Source organism: Bos mutus, chromosome 27 (assembly GCF_027580195.1).
Source record: "Bos mutus isolate GX-2022 chromosome 27, NWIPB_WYAK_1.1, whole genome shotgun sequence".
NCBI classification, from domain to species: Eukaryota; Metazoa; Chordata; class Mammalia; order Artiodactyla; family Bovidae; genus Bos; species Bos mutus.
This window is the reverse complement of record NC_091643.1, coordinates 11,197,904-11,216,246: the sequence shown is the minus strand read 5'-3', so window position 1 is coordinate 11,216,246 and position 18,343 is coordinate 11,197,904. Positions and strand designations below refer to the sequence as shown.

Below are 18,343 nucleotides of genomic sequence, written 5' to 3'. Positions count from 1 at the left end.
TGGCAGAAAGTGAAGAGGAACTCAAAAGCCTCTTGATGAAATTGAAAGAGGAGAGTGAAAAAGTTGGCTTAAAGCTCAACATTTAGAAAACGAAGATCATGGCATCTGGTCCCATCACTTCATGGGAAATAGATGGGGAAACAGTGGAAACAGTGTCAGACTTTATTTTTTGGGGGCTCCAAAATCACTGCAGATGGTGACTGCAGCCATGAAATTAAAAGACACTTACTCCTTGGAAGGAACGTTATGACCAACCTAGATAGCATATTAAAAAGCAGAGATATTACTTTGCCAACAAAGGTCCATCTAGTCAAGGCCATGGTTTTTCCAGTCATCATGTATGGATGTGAGAGTTGGACTGTGAAGAAAGCTGCGCGCTGAAGAATTGATGCTTTTGAACTGTAGTGTTGGAGAAGACTCTTGAGAGTCCCTTGGACTGCAAGGAGATCCAACCAGTCCTTCCTAAAGGAGACCAGTCCTGGGTGTTCATTGGAGGGACTGATGCTGAGGCTGAAACTCCAATACTTTGACCACGTGATGTGCAGAGTTGACTCATTGGAAAAGACCCTGATGCTGGGAGGGATTGGGGGCAGGAGGAGAAGGGGACGACAAAGGATGAGATGGCTGGATGGCATCACCAACTCGATGCACATGAGTTTGGGTGAACTCCGGGAGTTGGTGATGGACAGGGAGGCCTGGAGTGCTGCGATTAATGGGGTTGCAAAGTGTCGGACACAACTGAGCGACTGCACTGAACTGCACTGAATAATAGCTCATATTTAATAAGAACTCCCATTTATTGATTTCTTTCTATGTAAACTTTTTATATAGGCAAGGAATACAGGATATTATTTAAACTGTGCTCTTAAGGATGGTTTTGTTAGATTTCAGGCTAATGTAGTAAAAAGTGGTTTTTCTTTTGGTTCTGATTTTTATTTCAGTCTTGTTTGATTTGTTACTTCCATATCCCTGCCCTGAATCATTTTTTGGACTGTATTCTTAAGAACAATTTTACATTCACAACAAAATTGAGAGGAAATTATATAAAGATTTCCCTTATACACTCTGGCCCCACATAAGCATATGTTACCATGTTATTAACTTCTTCCATTCAGTGTGTTATATTTGTTACTACTGATCAGCCTACATGGACACATGTTTATTACACAAAGGAAATAGTTTATATAAGCCTTCACTCTTGGTGTTGTACATACCAGTAGTTTATGGCCTATATTATTTTTCCTCTCTCTAAAGAACTTTATTTTAAAAAATTCTCTCAATTTCTGTATGTCTGAGAAAGCCTTTATTTCTCCATAACTTTTGAAGGAAAATTTCACAGTATATAGAATTCTAGATTGGGGATTTTTTTTTCTGTCAGTATTTTACTGCACTCTCTTCTGACTGTCTGGCTTCTGAGAAGTGAGATATAATTCTTATCATTGTTTCTCTATAGGTAAGTTTTTTTTTTTTTTTTTTTTAATCTTGCTTTTTAAAAGATTTATTCTTTGATTTTCTGTTTGGACATGATATGCCTAGGTGTATCATTTTTTTTTTTTTTGTATTTATCCTGCTTATTGTTTTCTGAATTTCCTAAAACTGTGGTTTCGTGTCTGATATTAATTTGGGGAAAATTCTCAGTCATTATTGTTTCAAATGGGGTCTCCAGGGGGCACTAGTGGTAAGGAACCCACTTGCCAATGCAGGAGATATAAGAGACTCGGGTTTGATCCCTGGGTTGGGAAGATCCCCTGTGGGAGGGCATGGCAACCCACTCCAGTATTCTTGCATGGAGAATCCCCAAGGACAGAGGAGTTGGCAGGCTACAGTCTATGGGGTCGCAAAGCGTAGGATACGACCGAAGCGACTGAGCATGCACATTGTTTCAAATATTTCTTCTGTTCCTTTTTCTTTTTCTTCTGGCATTTCCATTACATATACATTATGCTTTTTTGTAGTTGTCCCTTGAATATTCTTTTTTTTGTCTTTGTTCTTTTTGCTTTTTTGTTTTCAAGGATTCTTTTGAAATATCCTCTAGCTCAGCGATTCCTTCCTCAGATATGTGAAGTATATTAATAAGCCCATTAAAGGCATTATTCATTTTTGTTAGTGCATTTTTTCACTCCAGCATTTATTTCTTTTCCCTTGGGATTGCTGTCTCTCTGCTTCCATTGCCTATCTGTTCCTGCATGCTATCTACTTTGTCTGTTAGAGCCCTTAAGATGTTAATCATGAGTGAGTGAGTCTTCACTAAGTTGTGTCCGACTCTTTGCACCCCACCAGGCTCCTCTGTCTATGGGATTCTTCAGGCAAGAATACTGGAGTGGGTTGCCATTTCCTTCTCATAATTGTTTTAAACTCCAAGGCTGATAATTTCAGTATTCCTGATAATATCTGGTTCTGATACTTGCTCCATTTTTCAAATTGTGTGTTTTGGCTTTTAATATAACCTTATCTGTTTTCTTGAGAGCTGAGCATGATGTGCCAGGCAAAAGAACTGCTATAAATGGACCTTTAGTAATGTGGTGGTGAGGTGTTGTGGCAGGGAAATATTCTTCAGTCCTGTGATTAGATCTGTCTTTCAGTGAACCTGTGCCTTTAGATTGTGAACTTCACAAGTGTTTTTCAGGTTTTTTTTTTTTTTCTTCCTTTATATGGGACAGAATGGCTGGAGCAGACTGGAGTTGGGTATTTCTCTTTTCACATATGAAAGGTTAAGAGCAGACTGATATTGGGTATTTCCCTTCTCCCAGATCAAATAGGCTCTGATAGAACACAAGCAGATTTATATATAGCCACAAGGCTATAATTATTAATAACTCATTTTTCCTGAGGGCCAGCTTTGTTAAGAACAGGCTGCTCTGGCTACTTCAAAATGGTTTCTTTTCCCCTCCTTCTGCAAGATAACAAGAAAAAAATTTCTCTAATATTTACTGTGAGAATATGGTTGAGCTCCTGGATATACATCACATGAAACAATGGGGGTTCCTCATGACTGGGTGCCTCTGGAGTTTTTAAGTCTCGGGGTTGTCCTTATTGCTGCTGCTGCTAAGTCACTTTAGTCGTGTCTGACTCTGTGCGACCCCATAGATGGCAGCCCACCAGGCTCTGCCATCCCTGGGATTCTCTAGGCAAGAACAGTGGAGTGGGTTGCCATTTCCTTGTCCTTATTGAGGCACTCACAATTCAACAATTACTTTCCTTCCCTGGCACTGGTATCTGAGCTTTCTGCTTGTTAATCTTTGCTCTGGTAAGCTGTGACTCCCTGTATTTGCTTGTCTATCTCTCCAGTTTGAGAGCAGTGATTTGCCACTAAACCACTTTTATGAATCCTAAAGGAGTTTTTTCTTTTTCAGTCTGTTAAACTTTTTCATTGTTTTTAGGATGGAGTGGCAACTTCCAAGCTTCTTATTACATGGGGAAGTAATAACATAAACCTGAATCATTTCTTAAAAATTTATTTTTAAAAATACTTTAGTTTTTAGAAAAGTTTTAAGTTTACATCAAAAGTTGTGGAAAATGCAGGGAATTTCCATGTACCATTTACCCCTACATAAATGCAGACTCCACTATCCACAATGCTACACCAAAAGTCCATAGTTTACATTAAATTTATCTGAAAAATCCCCAAATATTTGTAGCTTAAACTATACGTTTCTAAATAACACTTATGCCAAAGGAGAAATCTCAAAAGAAATTGAAGAACACTTTGAATGAAATGAAAATGAGAATATAACATAAAAATCTGTGGGATGCAGCAGAAACGGTACTTAATGGAAATTTACTGCCCTGAATAACTGTTGTCCTATGTTATAAAATTACTGATGGTAATGTTAAGATAACTGGACTCCTCTAACTTGGAAAAAAATTTGTTTGTTTTTCTTTAGATTTGTGTAAATCATCGATGTTCAGAAGTAGGGCCATATATAAACCGAGTAAACCAGTGTTCAGCACAGTGCGGTGGAAATGGAGTAAGTAAGCACATGATTCATATTTCCCCAAATTATATCTCTCTTGGTGCTTTTCAGCATCAGTCATTAATTTATTTAACATTTATTAGGTTTCTACCATCTGCTAGGACCTGTTGTATCTAGCTATATGGGGCTGAATCAGATTACTAATTTGTTGCCATTTGCATTAGGGAATATTTTACAGCATTAAATTGCTGATGCCTTTAGCAAATTTATTATTATAGTTGGGTACTTTTCAGAGGTGTTAAATATTCCAATAAATGCATTGACCTGCTCATTTCAGGAAGGTAATTATGGTAAAATTTGTGTGTCTGTGAATACATAGTGTGAGGGAAATCTATTTGTTTTATCCCTCTTTTTATAATAGACGTTCCTCCCCATTGAGACCAATTTATTTCCCATACCAAAAAAGTAAGAGTGCAATGGATAGAAGGTTAGATTGTTAATCTCAAGTGATAGTGGAACACACCTATTTTATTTTGTTTCTTCTTTAAAAATTGTTATTGGAATATAGTTGATTCACAGTGTTGTGTTAGCTTCAGGTGCACAACAAAATGAATCAGTTGTATGTATACATAGCCATTCCTTTTTAGAGTTTCCCCATCTAGGTTATTAACGAATATTGAGGAGTGTTCCCTGTGCATACCGTAAATCCTTATCAGTTTTCTGTTTTATATACAGTATTGTTTACCTGTTAATCCCAAGATCCTAATTTATCCTTCCCTCACCAACGTTCACCTTTGGTAACTATAAGTTTGTTTTTACATCTGTAACTCTATTTCAGTTTTGTAGCTAAGTTCATTTGTAGCCTTTTTTTTAGACTCCACATGTAAGTGATATCATATAACATTTGTCATTCTCTGTCTGACTTACTTAATTCAGTATGACAATCTCTAGGTCCATCCATGTTGCTTCAAATGGCATTATTTTTTTTTTTCCATTGTACACATGTAGCACACCTTCTTTATCCATTCCTTTGCCAATGGACATTTAGGTTGCTTCCGTGTCTTGGCTATTGTAAACAGTTTTGCTATGAACATGGGGGTGCATGTGTACTTTTGGACCAATGGCTTTTTTTGAAGATCTAGAACAAAAAAAAGATCTTAAAATTTGTATGGAACACAGGAAACACAAAAGACCCCAGATAGCCAAAGCAATCTTGAAAAATTGAAATCTTGAAAGAAAAATAAAACTGAAAGAATCAGACTCCTTGACTTCAGACTATACTACAGAGCTGTAGTAATCAAAGCAGTATGGTACTAGCAGAGAAATAAAAATATAGATCAATGGAATGGGATATAAAACCCAGAAATAAACCCAACCCATGATCAATTAATCTATAACAAAAGAGGCAAGAATACATGGAAAAAAGACAATCTCTTTAATAAATGATGCTTACTGAAAAATTGGACAGCTATATGTAAAAGAATAAAATTAGAATAGTCTCTAGTATCACACAGAAAAATAAACTCAAAAATGGATTAAAGACCTAAATACAACACCAGATACAATAAAACTCTTAGAGGAAAACATAGGCAGAACACTCTATGATATGAAAAGAGCAATGATATCTTTTTGGACCTACTTCCTAGAGTAATGGAAATAAAAACAAAATAAACAAATGGGACTTAATTATACTTAAACACTTTTGCATAGCAAAGGAAACCATAAACAACTGGAAAAGACAACCTACTTAATGCATATTTGCAAATGATGTAACTGATAAAGGATTAATCTCCAAAATATACAAATAGCTCATACAGCTCAATATAAAAAAGAAAAAGACAAAATGAAAAAGTGGGCAGACCTAGTTAGACATTTCTCCAAAGAAGACATACAGATGACCAACAAGCACATGAAAAGAATGCTCAGTGTTACTAATTGTTAGAGAAATGCAAATCAAAACTAAAATGAGATCACCTCACACTGGTCAGAACTGCTATCATCAAAAAAATTTATAAGCAATAAATACAGCAAAGGATGTGGAGGAAAGGGAAGCCTCCTACACTGTTGGTGGGAATGCACACTGGTACAGCCACAGGGAGAATAGTATCAAGGTTCCTTGAAAAACTAAAAACAGAACTACCATATGACCCAGAAATCCCACTCCTAGGCATATATCTGGAGAAAACCAAAATTCAACAATATCCTTCAGTTCAGTGTTCATTACAGCACTATTGACAGCAGAACATGGAAACAAACTAAATGTCCATCAAGAGAGGAATGGATAAAGAAGATGCAGTACATATATACAATAGGATTTTACCCAGCCATGAAAAGAGGCAAAATTGTGTCATTTGCAGAGATGTGGAGGAACTTAGAAACTGTCATACAGACTGAAGTAAGTCAGAGAAAAATATCTTTTATATGTGGAATCCAGAAAAATGATACAGATGAACTTATTTGCAAAGCATAAAGACACAGATAGAGATCAAACATATGGATACCCAGGGAGGAAGGGGGGGTGGGGTGAATTGGGAGATTGGGATTGATGTATATACACCATTGATAATATGTATAAAATAGATAACCAATGAGAATACTGTAACTCTACTCAATGCTCTGTGATGACCTAAATGGGAAGGAAATCCAAAACAGAGGGGTATGTATGAGTATAGCTAATTCACTTTGCTGTACAGTAGAAACTAACACAAGCTTGTAAAGCAACTATACTCTAATAAAAATTAATAAAAAATGAAGTAAAATTTCTTATAGATAATATAGTTGTTTTTCTGCTGATAGCTTCTTATCATTTGCCTATATGAGTTCCATCAATTTCCTCTTCCAGTTTTGTGTTTTTGTTTTCTCAAATTATTTTATGTTGTGAATTTGTTACCAAATTGAAATAGCTCTAGTTATTTTTTTCTACTTCTTTACCTTTAGTCTTTATGCTACAACAGAATTTTACAAAATCTATTCTGATGCAGAGTTGCAGTTTTTGTTTGTTCATTTGTTTGTTTTAGTTTTATCTGTCTATATATCTCCTTGCTTAGTTGCTCAGTAATGTCCGACTCTTTGCAACCTTTTACATTGTGGCCCGTCAGGCTCTTCCATCCATGGGATTTTTCAGGCAAGAATACTGAAGTGGGTTACCATTTCCTACTCCAGGTATATCACCTTACTGAAAGTTTAATGTGCATTTAAGGTAGAAGAGCTCCTTTCAAGATTTCTGTAAGGCAGGTCTAGGGGTGATGAACTCTCAGCTTTTGTCTTTGGAAAGTCTTTATTTCTCTTTCATATCTGAATGATAACTTTGCCACATAGAATATTCTTGGGTGACAGTTTTTGTCTCTGAGTATTTTGGGAATGTCACCCCTCTGCCCCCTGCCATCTCTGTAGAGTTTTTCTGCTGATAGACTAATGGGGATTCCTTTGTAGGTTACCATCCCTTTTTTCTAGCCTACCTTTAAAATTCTTTTATCAGTGGCCTGTGATAATTTTATTGTGTCTTGAATGTCTTTTTGCATTAAGATTATTAGGAGATTTTTATTTTCATGTCCTAGGATATCCAGTTCCTTCCCCATGTTTGTGAAGTTCTCAACTATTATTTATTTAAAAATGCTCTCTGTTCTTTTCTCCCTTTCTTCTCTGGTATACCCTTTACCCAGATTGGCTTGCCTAAAAGAGTTGGATAGCTCTCACAGAATTTTGTCATTTTTATATCTTATTTCTCTTTCCTATTCTACTTGTATCATTTCTAGACTTCTATCTTCATGCCCATGTTAGCTCTCTCTTCCATATGGTATACTCTATTTTTAGAGATTTCTAATGCATTCTTCATCTCATTTATTGAATTCTTCAGCTCCAGAATTTTTATTTGGTTCTTTTTTAGAGTTTTTTTAGAGTCTGAGTCTTATTGGTAAAGTATTCCTTTTGTTCATTAATTTTATTCCTGAGCTCATTGAACTGCCTTTCTGAGTTTTCTTGTAACTTCTTGAGTTTGTTCATGACATCTATTTTGAATTCTCTATCAGTTAGGCTGCAGTATTTTTTTACTTAAAGTTCAATTTCTGGATAATTCATTTTCTTTTTGTGAAATTGTGTTAACTGGTTCTTCATGGCTCCTGATGAGTCTTTCCTTTTCTGGTGCATTTTCAGTAGGGAATACCTTTCTGCTTGATTCTAATGATTCGATAAATTAGAAATTAGAGAGCTTTATTTTATTTTCCAGTAGGTGGTGGAATAGTAAAAGTATTGGGGTTTTCTTACAGGAGCTGTTTCTGGTTATTTTGTACTTTAAAGCCTGCACATTCCGCCCTCCAGCACTTCTGTCAGAGTTGTTGCCTGTGCCCTCATCATCACTTTTCTTGTGCCTTAGGGATTCTGTCAGCATCACTGTCCTTGCTGCCTAGAGCACTGGGAAGGTGGGCTCTTCCCTCCTGTCCAGGATCACCTGATTCTCAGGCTCCACCACCACTGTGGGAGGGGAAAAGTGATACAGGAGGCCAGGATCATGCTGCCAATTGTAACAGGTCTGATGTTTTAAAGTTTGTGGGCTCCATTGCTATGGGTTAGGCTCAGCAGCGGGAGGAGCAGTGTCCCACGTCCCAGTGCTGCTACTCCTCAGTTACCTGTGGCTGCAGGTGTGGCTGTAGCCAGGAGGCCAGTGTTATCCGTGCCACCTGCTCTGCTACCCCTGGGTTCTCTGTGGTTGCAGACTTAGCTGTCATGGCTGGAGGTCCAGGTTTGCAGGTACAGCCTCTGCTTTCTCTCGTTTCTGCCTTCTCTGTCTATTCCAGTTTACCCACCCTTAGCTTTAAAGATATGTAGAATTTTCTAGTGTGCTGGTGTGTCGGGCAGAGACAACTTTGTTGCAATGTGGATGCTTTACAGGTTGTAGATTGAAGGGGAACAACAGAGGTAGCTTTTCACTTCGCCTTATTGCTGGCATTATCCCTTGGTTTAACCTTGGGGGGTCTCATAGATGCAAGTCCTGTTGGCTTTCAAAGCTGAATTCTGTGGGGCTCATTTCTCAGGTGCATGCCTGAAAAGTTGGGGTGCCAGAGGTGAGGTTGAAATCCTTTGCTGCTCTGCTGGAAGCTAGGGGTTTTGAATTCCCTCCTGGTTGTGGGTCGCTGGGTGTGGGGTTTATGGCAAGATGGTATCTCAGCGTCTCCTAGTTGCTTCCATGTGGGTTTTTCCTCATTTACTTGGTATGTTAGAATCAATTAGCTTGTGTTGGACTTTTTTTTTCTTTAGAAGAAACTAGTAGTTGTAGATTCAGCGAGTCCATGGGACGAGGTGAGTTCAAGGCCCTCCTATATCACCATCTTCAGCCGTACTTTTCCAGCTTCTTTTAATTGGTATATTAGAACGTTAACATCCAAAGTGATGATTGATATAGTTGGAATAATAGCTATCATATTTGTTACTGTTTTTTATTTATTGCCTTGTTCTTATTTTTGTCTTCCACTCTTCCTTTTGCCATTCTAGTTGAGCCTTTTGTAATATATGATGCCATTTTCTTTCTTAACACATCAGTTATATTTTTTGGTTTACTTTTTTAGTGGGTTGCCCTAGTGTTTGCAGTATACATTTTACAACTAACCTAAGTCCACTTTCAAGTAACACTATACCGCTTGTAGTATAAGTAATCTTACAATAAGAAAATAACCCATGTCCTCCCTCCTGTCTTTTGTAGCATGCTGTCGTTCATTTTACTTACACAGAAGCATACATAAGTGATTACAAAGCTGCTATTATTTTTTTGAACAATCTGTTTTCTATTAGATCAGTTAAGAAGAACAACAGAAATTTTTTTTGTTTACTTATTCCATCTCTAATACTCTTTTCTTTATGTAAATCTGATTTCTCTGACCTATACAATTTTTCTTATCTTTGATCTTCTTTTATCATTTCTACCACAGTAGATTTACTAGTGACAAATTTCTCAGTTTTAGTTTGTCTGAGAAAGTCTATTTTTCATTTTTGAAAGATTAATTTTGCAGGATACGAAATTCTAGCTTGATGATTCTTTTCTTATAAACACTATAAATATCTCACTCCATGCTTTTCTTGCTTGCATTATTTCTGAATAGTAGTCCAATGTAATTTTTGTCATTGTCTCTCTGTAGATAAGGGTTTTTTTGGTGTCCTTTGGCATCTTTCAAGGTTTTCCTTTATCTTTGACTTTCTACAGTTTGAATATGATACCTACATGTAAACTTTTGGCATTCATCCTGCTTGTTGGATTCTGAGTTTCTTGGGTCTTTAGTTTGGTATCTAACCTTAATTTTGTAAAATTTTCAATCATTATCGCTTCCAGTGTCTTTCATATCTTTCTTTTTTTTGCCTTCTAGTATCCCCTGGAGAAGGGAAAGGCTACCCACTCCAGTCTTCTGGCCTGGAGAATTCCATGGATTGTATAGTCCATGGGATCACAAAGAGTCAGACGTGACTGAGTGGCTTTCACTTTCACTGCCATTTCACATGAGTTATCCCCTTTGTTTCAGTATCCTATCATTTTGCCTTTTCATACTGTTCATGGGGTTCTCAAGGCAAGAATACTGAAGTGGTTTGCCATTCCCTTCTCCAGTGGACCACATTCTGTCAGATCTCTCCACCATGACCCACCCGTCTTGGGTTGCCCCACGGGCATGGCTTAGTTTCATTGAGTTAGACAATGCTGTGGTCCTAGTGTGATTAGATTGACTAGTTTTCTGTGAGTATGGTTTCAGTGTGTCTGCCCTCTGATGCCCTCTTGCAACACTTAACGTCGTACTTGGGTTTCTCTTACCTTGGGTGTGGGGTATCTCTTCACGGCTGCTCCAGCTAAGTGCAGTCATTGCTTCTTACCTTGGACGAGGGGTATCTCCTCACCACCGCCCTTCCTGACCTTCAACATGGGATAGCTCCTCTAGGCCCTCCTGCGCCTGCACGGCCATGGCTCCTTGGACGTGGGGTTGGACCTCATGGCTACTGCCCCTGGCCTCGGGCGTGGGGAGAGTGAAAAAGTTGGCTTAAAGCTCAACATTCAGAAAACGAAGATCACGGCATCTGGTCCCATCACTTCATGGGAAATAGATGGGGAAACAGTGGAAACAGTGTCAGACTTTATTTTTCTGGGCTCCAAAATCACTACAGATGGTGACTGCAGCCATGAAATTAAAAGATGCTTACTTCTTGGAAGGAAAGTTATGACCAACCTAGATAGCATATTCAAAAGCAGAGACATTACCTTGCCAACAAAGGTTCGTCTAGTCAAGGCTATGGTTTTTCCTGTGGTCATGTATGGATGTGAGAGTTGGACTGTGAAGAAGGCTGAGCACCGAAGAATTTATGCTTTTGAACTGTGGTGTTGGAGAAGACTCTTGAGAGTCCCTTGGACTGCAAGGAGATCCAACCAGTCCATTCTGAAGGAGATCAGCCCTGGGATTTCTTTGGAAGGAATGATGCTAAAGCTGAAACTCCAGTACTTTGGCCACCTCATGCGAAGAGTTGACTCATTGGCAAAGACTCTGATGCTGGGAGGGATTGGGGGAAAGAGGAGAAGGGGACGACAGAGGATGAGATGGCTGGATGGCATCACTGACTCGATGGACGTGAGTCTCAGTGAACTCCGGGAGTTGGTGATGGACAGGGAGGCCTGTTGTGCTGTGATTCGTGGGGTCGCAAAGAGTTGGACACGACTGAGCGACTGATCTGATCTGATCTGATCCCCTTTGTTGTTGTCTCATAGTCTTTGGAACTTCTGGGATTTTTTTTTCCAGTATTTTTTCCTCGTTGTCTTTTAATTTTGGAAGTTCTATTGAGAAATCCTTAAACTCAGAGATTCTCCTCAGCTCTGACAAGTCTACTCCTTATCCCATCTTCATTTCTGTTATAGTTTTGAACTCTTAGCATTTCTTTTTGATTCTGTCTTAGAATTTCCATCTGTCTGCTTCCATTACCTATCTATACTTGTTTGCAGTCTATTTTATTTGTTAAAGTCCTTAAAATATTAATTATAGTTAATGTAAATTCCTAGTCTGATAATTCCAACATCCTTACTGTAGGATGCTCTGATGCTTGCTCTGTTCAAACTGTGTGTTTTGCTATTTTTTTAAAATTTTATTTTATTTTTAAACTTTACAATATTGTATTAGTTTTGCCAAATATCGAAGTGAATCTGCCACAGGTATACCTGTGTTCCCCATCCTGAACTCTCCTCTCTCCTCCCTCCCCATACCCTCTATCTGGGTCATCCCAGTGCACCAGCCCCAAGCATCCAGTATCGTGCATCGAACCTGGACTGGCAACTCGTTTCATACATGATATTATACATGTTTCAATGCCATTCTCCCAAATCTCCCCACCCTCTCCCTCTCCCACAGAGTCCCTAAGACTGATCTATACATCAGTGTCTCTTTTGCTGTCTCGTTCACAGGGTTATTGTTACCATCTTTCTAAATTCCATATATATGCGTTAGTATACTGTATTGGTGTTTTTCTTTCTGGCTTACTTCACTCTGTATAATAGGTTCCAGTTTCATCCATCTTATTAGAACTGATTCAAATGTATTCTTTTTAATGGCTGAGTAATACTCCATTGTGTATATGTACCACAGCTTTCTTATCCATTCATCTGCTGATGGGCATCTAGGTTGCTTCCATGTCCTGGCTATTATAAACAGTGCTGTGATGAACACTGGGGTACACGTGTCTCTTTCCCTCTGGTTTCCTCAGTGTGTATGCCCAGCAGTGGGATTGCTGGATCATAAGGCAGTTCTATTTCCAGTTTTTTAAGGAATCTCCACACTGTTCTCCATAGTGGCTGTACTAGTTTGCATTCCCACCAAGAGTGTAAGAGACTTCCCTTTTCTCCACACCCTTTCCAGCATTTATTGCTTGTAGACTTTTGGATCGCAGCCATTCTTACTGGCGTGAAATGGTACCTCATAGTGGTTTTGATTTGCATTTCTCTGATAATCAGATGTTGAGCATCTTTTCATGTGTTTGTTAGCCATCTGTACGTCTTCTTTGGAGAAATGTCTATTTAGTTCTTTGGCCCATTTTTTGATTGGGTCATTTATTTTTCTGGAGTTGAGCTGTAGGAGTTGCTTGTGTATTTTTGAGATTAGTTGTTTGTCAGTTGCTTCATTTGCTATTATTTTCTCCCATTCTGAAGGCTGCCTTTTCACCTTGCTAATAGTTTCCTTTGTTGTGCAGAAGCTTTTAAGTTTAATTAGGTCCCATTTGTTTATTTTTGCTTTTATTTCCAATATTCTGGGAGGTGGGTCATAGAGGATCCTGCTGTGATGTATGTCTGAGAGTGTTTTGCCTATGTTCTCCTCTAGGAGTTTTATAGTTTCTGGTCTTACGTTGAGATCTTTAATCCATTTTGAGTTTATTTTTGTGTATGGTGTTAGAAAGTGTTCTAGTTTCATTCTTTTACAAGTGGTTGACCAGATTTCCCAGCACCACTTGTTAAAGAGATTGTCTTTAATCCATTGTATATTCTTGCCTCCTTTGTCAAAGATAAGGTGTCCATATGTGCGTGGATTTATCTCTGGGCTTTCTATTTTGTTCCATTGATCAATATTTCTGTCTTTGTGCCAGTACCGTAGTGTCTTGATAACTGTGGCTTTGTAATAGAGCCTGAAGTCAGGCAGGTTGATTCCTCCAGTTCCATTCTTCTTTCTCAAGATAGCTTTGGCTGTTCGAGGTCTTTTGTATTTCATACACATTGTGAAATTAGTTGTTCTAGCTCTGTGAAGAATACCGTTGGTGGCTTGATAGGGATTGCACTGAATGTATAAATTGCTTTGGGTAGTATACTCATTTTCACTATATTGATTCTTCCAATCCATGAACATGGTATATTTCTCCATCTATTTGTGTCCTCTTTGATTTCTTTCACCAGTGTTTTATAGTTTTCCATATATAGATCTTTAGTTTCTTTAGGTAGATATATTCCTAAGTATTTTATTCTTTTCGTTGCAATGGTGAATGGAATTGTTTCCTTAATTTCTCTTTCTGTTTTCTCATTATTAGTGTATAGGAATGCAAGGGATTTCTGTGTGTTGGTTTTATATCCTGCAACTTTTCTATAATCATTGATTAGTTCTAGTAATTTTCTGGTGGAGTCTTTAGGGTTTTCTATGTAGAGGATCATGTCATCTGCAAATAGTGAGAGTTTTACTTCTTCTTTTCCAATTTGGATTCCTTTTATTTCTTTTTCTGCTCTGATTGCTGTGGCCAAAACTTCCAAAACTATGTTGAATAGTAATGGTGAAAGTGGGCACCCTTGTCTTGTTCCTGACTTTAGAGGAAATGCTTTCAATTTTTCACCATTAAGGATAGTGTTTGCTGTGGGTTTGTCATATATAGCTTTTATTATGTTGAGGTATGTTCCTTCTATTCCTGCTTTCTGGAGAGTTCTTATCATAAATGGATGTTGAATTTTGTCAAAGGCTTTCTCTGCATCTATTGAGATAATCCTATGGTTTTTACTTTTCAATTTGTTAATGTGGTGTATTACATTGATTGATTTGCGGATATTGAAGAATCCTTGCATACCTGGGATAAAGCCCACTTGGTCATGGTGTATGGTCTTTTTAATGTGTTATTGGATTCGGATTGCTAGAATTTTGTTAAGGATTTTTGCATCTATGTTCATCAGTGATATTGGCCTGTAGTTTTCTTTTTTTGTGGCATCTTTGTCAGGTTTTGGTATTAGGGTGATGGTGGCCTCATAGAATGAGTTTGGAAGTTTACCTTCCTCTGCAATTTTCTGGAAGAGTTTGAGCAGGATAGGTGTTAGCTCTTCTCTAAATTTTTGGTAGAATTCCTCTGTGAAGCCGTCTGGACCTGGGCTTTTGTTTGCTGGAAGATTTTTGATTACAGTTTCAATTTCCGTGCTTGTGATGGATCTGTTAAGATTTTCTATTTCTTCCTGGTCGAGTTTTGTAAAGTTGTACTTTTCTAAGAATTTGTCCATTTCTTCCACGTTGTCCATTTTATTGGCATATAATTGTTGATAGTAGTCTCTTACGATCTTTTGTATTTCTGTGTTGTCTGTTGTAATCTCTCCATTTTCATTTCTAATTTTATTGATTTGATTTTTCTCCCTTTGTTTCTTGATGAGTCTGGCTAATGGTTTGTCAATTTTGTTTATCCTTGCAAAGAACCAGCTTTTGGCTTTGTTGATTTTTGCTATGGTCTCTTTTGTTTCTTTTGCATTTATTTCTGCCCTAATTTTTAAGATTTCTTTCCTTCTACTAACCCTGGGGTTCTTCATTTCTTCCTTTTCTAGTTGCTTTAGGTGTAGGGTTAGGTTATTTATTTGATTTTTTTCTTGTTTCTTGAGGTATGCCTGTATTGCTATGAACTTTCCCCTGAGGACTGCTTTTACAGTGTCCCACAGGTTTTGGGTTGTTGTGTTTTCATTTTCATTAGTTTCTATGCAAATTTTGATTTCTTTTTTGATTTCTTCTGTGATTTGTTGGTTATTCAGCAGCGTGTTGTTCAGCCTCCATATGTTGGAATTTTTAATCGTTTTTCTCCTGTAATTGAGATCTAATCTTACTGCATTGTGGTCAGAAAAGATGCTTGGAATGATTTCTATTTTTTTGAATTTACCAAGGCTAGCTTTATGGCCCAGGATGTGATCTATCCTGGAGAAGGTTCCATGTGCGCTTGAGAAAAAGGTGAAATTCATTGTTTTGGGATGAAATGTCCTATAGATATCAATTAGGTCTAACTGGTCTATTGTATGTTTAACGTTTGTGTTTCCTTGTTAATTTTCTGTTTAGTTGATCTATCCATAGTTGTGAGTGGGGTATTAAAGTCTCCCACTATTATTGTGTTATTGTTAATTTCTCCTTTCGTACTTGTTAGCATTTGTCTTACATATTGCGGTGATAATTGTTATATCTTCTTCTTGGATTGATCCTTTGATCATTATGTAGTGACCATCTTTGTCTCTTTTCACAGCCTTTGTTTTAAAGTCTATTTTATCTGATATAAGTATTGCTACTTCTGCTGTCTTTTGGTCCCTATTTGCATGGAGAATCTTTTTCCAGCCCTTCACTTTCAGTCTGTATGTGTCCCCTGTTTTGAGGTGGGTCTCTTGTAGACAACATATGTAGGGTCTTGTTTTTGTATCCATTCAGCCAGTCTTTGTCTTTTGGTTGGGGCGTTCAACCCATTTACGTTTAAGGTAATTACTGATAAGTATGATCCCATTGCCATTTACTTTATTGTTTTGGGTTCGAGTTTATAGACCGTTTTTGTGTTTCCTGTCTAGAGAATCTCCTTTAGTATTTGTTAGAGATCTGGTTTGGTGGTGCTGAATTCTCTCAGCTTTTGCTTGTCTGAGAAGCTTTTGATTTCTCCTTCATATTTGAATGAGATCCTTGCTGGGTACAATAATCTGGACTGTAGGTTATTTTCTTTCATCACTTTAAGTATGTCTTGCCATTCCCTCCTGGCTTGAAGAGTTTCTAATGAAAGATCAGCTGTTATCCTTATGGGAATTCCTTTGTGTGTTATTTGTTGTTTTTCCCTTGCTGCTTTTAATATTTGTTCTTTGTGTTTGATCTTTGTTAATTTGATTAATATGTGTCTTGGGGTGTTTCGCCTTGGGTTTATCCTGTTTGGGACTCTCTGGGTTTCTTGGACTTGGGTGATTATTTCCTTCCCCATTTTAGGGAAGTTTTCAACTATTATCTCTTCAAGTATTTTCTCATGGTCTTTCTTTTTGTCTTCTTCTTCTGGGACCCCTATGATTCGAATGTTGTAGCGTTTAATATTGTCCTGGAGGTCTCCGAGATTGTCCTCATTTCTTTTAATTCGTTTTTCTTTTATCCTTTCTGATTTATTTATTTCTACCATTCTATCTTCTAATTCACTAATCCTATCTTCTGCCTCTGTTATTTTACTATTTGTTGCCTCCAGAGTGTTTTTAATTTCATTTATTGCATTATTCATTATATATTGACTCTCTTTTATTTCTTCTAGGTCCTTGTTAAACCTTTCTTGCATCTTCTCAATCTGTCTCCAGGCTATTTATCTGTGATTCCATTTTGATTTCAAGATTTTGGATCAATTTCACTATCATTATTCAGAATTCTTTATCAGGTAGATTCCCTATCTCTTCCTCTTTTGTTTGGTTTGGTGGGCATTTATCCTGTTCCTTTATCTGCTGGGTATTCCTCTGTCTCTTCATCTTGTTTAAACTGCTGAGTTTGGGGTGTCCTTTCTGTATTCTGGCAGTTTGTGGAGTTCTCTTTATTGTTTCCTCGCTGTGTGTGGGTTTGTACAGGTGGCTTGTCAAGGTTTCCTGGTTAGGGAAGCTTGTGTCAGTGTTCTGGTGAGTGGAGCTGTATTTCTTCTCTCTGGAGTGCAATGAAATGTCCAGTAATGAGTTATGGGATGTCTATGGTTTTGGGGTGACTTTGGGCTGCCTGTATCTTGGAGCTCAGGGCTGTGTTCCTTTGTTGCTGGAGAATTTTCTTGGTATGTCTTGCCCTGAAACTTGTTTCACCCAGAGAGGTTTACAGTGTTATATGGAGAAGAGAAGAGTGAGGAGGGAGTTAGAGGTGACCCGAATGTGATGAGGTGGAATCAATAGAGGAGAGAGTGGGCTATTCAGTAATCTCCTCCTTATGTGCAGTCCACAACTGGACTGCTCAGAGTTGTTCACGGAGTTATACAGAGAAGAGAAGAAGGAGGAAGGTGGCAGAGGTGGCCAGGAGGATAAATGGGGGGAATGAAAAGGAGGCAGATAGATCCAGCCAATAATCAGTTCCCTAAGTGTTGTCCACCGTCTGGAACACACAGAAATTCACAGAGTTGGGTAGAGTAGAGAGGGGTTAGGGAGGAGACACAGGCGACCTGGTGGAGAAAAAGGAGAGTCCAAAGGGAGAGAGAGTAGTTAAGCCAGTAATCTCGCTCCCTAGTGAAAAATGGGTACTGAAGATTGGGTTCTTAAAGGTACAAAATTGGTAATAAATACATAAAAACAAAAATTTAAAATTTAGAGTAGAGTTTGGAATTTCAAAAATACGATGTTAAAGAAAAGAAGAAGGAAAAGAAAGAGAGAAAAAACGAACAAACAAAAACAAACAAGGTCACGAAAATTATAAAGAAAATATAGGTACAAAATTGATAACTAATACCAAAAAGCAAAAGTTAAAAATCTAGAGTAGAGTTTGGAATTTCAAAAATACAATGTTAAAAAGAAGAAGAAAAAGAAAGAGAGAGAGAAAAAAACAAACAAGAACAAACAAAGTCGCATAAATTATAAAAAAAAATACAGGTACAAAATTGATAACAAATACCAAAAAGCATAAATTAAAAATCTAGAGTAGAGTTTGGAATTTCAGATATACAATGTTATTTAAAAGAAGAAGAGAAAGAAACAGAGAAAAAGAAAAAGAAAAAATAAGAAAGGG

The 18,343-nt window shown here is 37.6% G+C and overlaps 1 protein-coding gene across 1 annotated transcript in view; it reads left to right on the top strand.

Moving 5' to 3' along the window:
* Positions 1–18,343, top strand: part of ADAM32 (ADAM metallopeptidase domain 32) — a 169,401-nt gene that overhangs the window by 116,011 nt on the left and 35,047 nt on the right. Inside the window, exons 17-18 of the mRNA XM_070364108.1 lie at positions 3,885–3,968; positions 8,484–8,660. Of these exons, the coding sequence (XP_070220209.1) occupies positions 3,885–3,968; positions 8,484–8,660 (261 nt within the window). The remainder of the gene's footprint in view (positions 1–3,884; positions 3,969–8,483; positions 8,661–18,343) is intronic.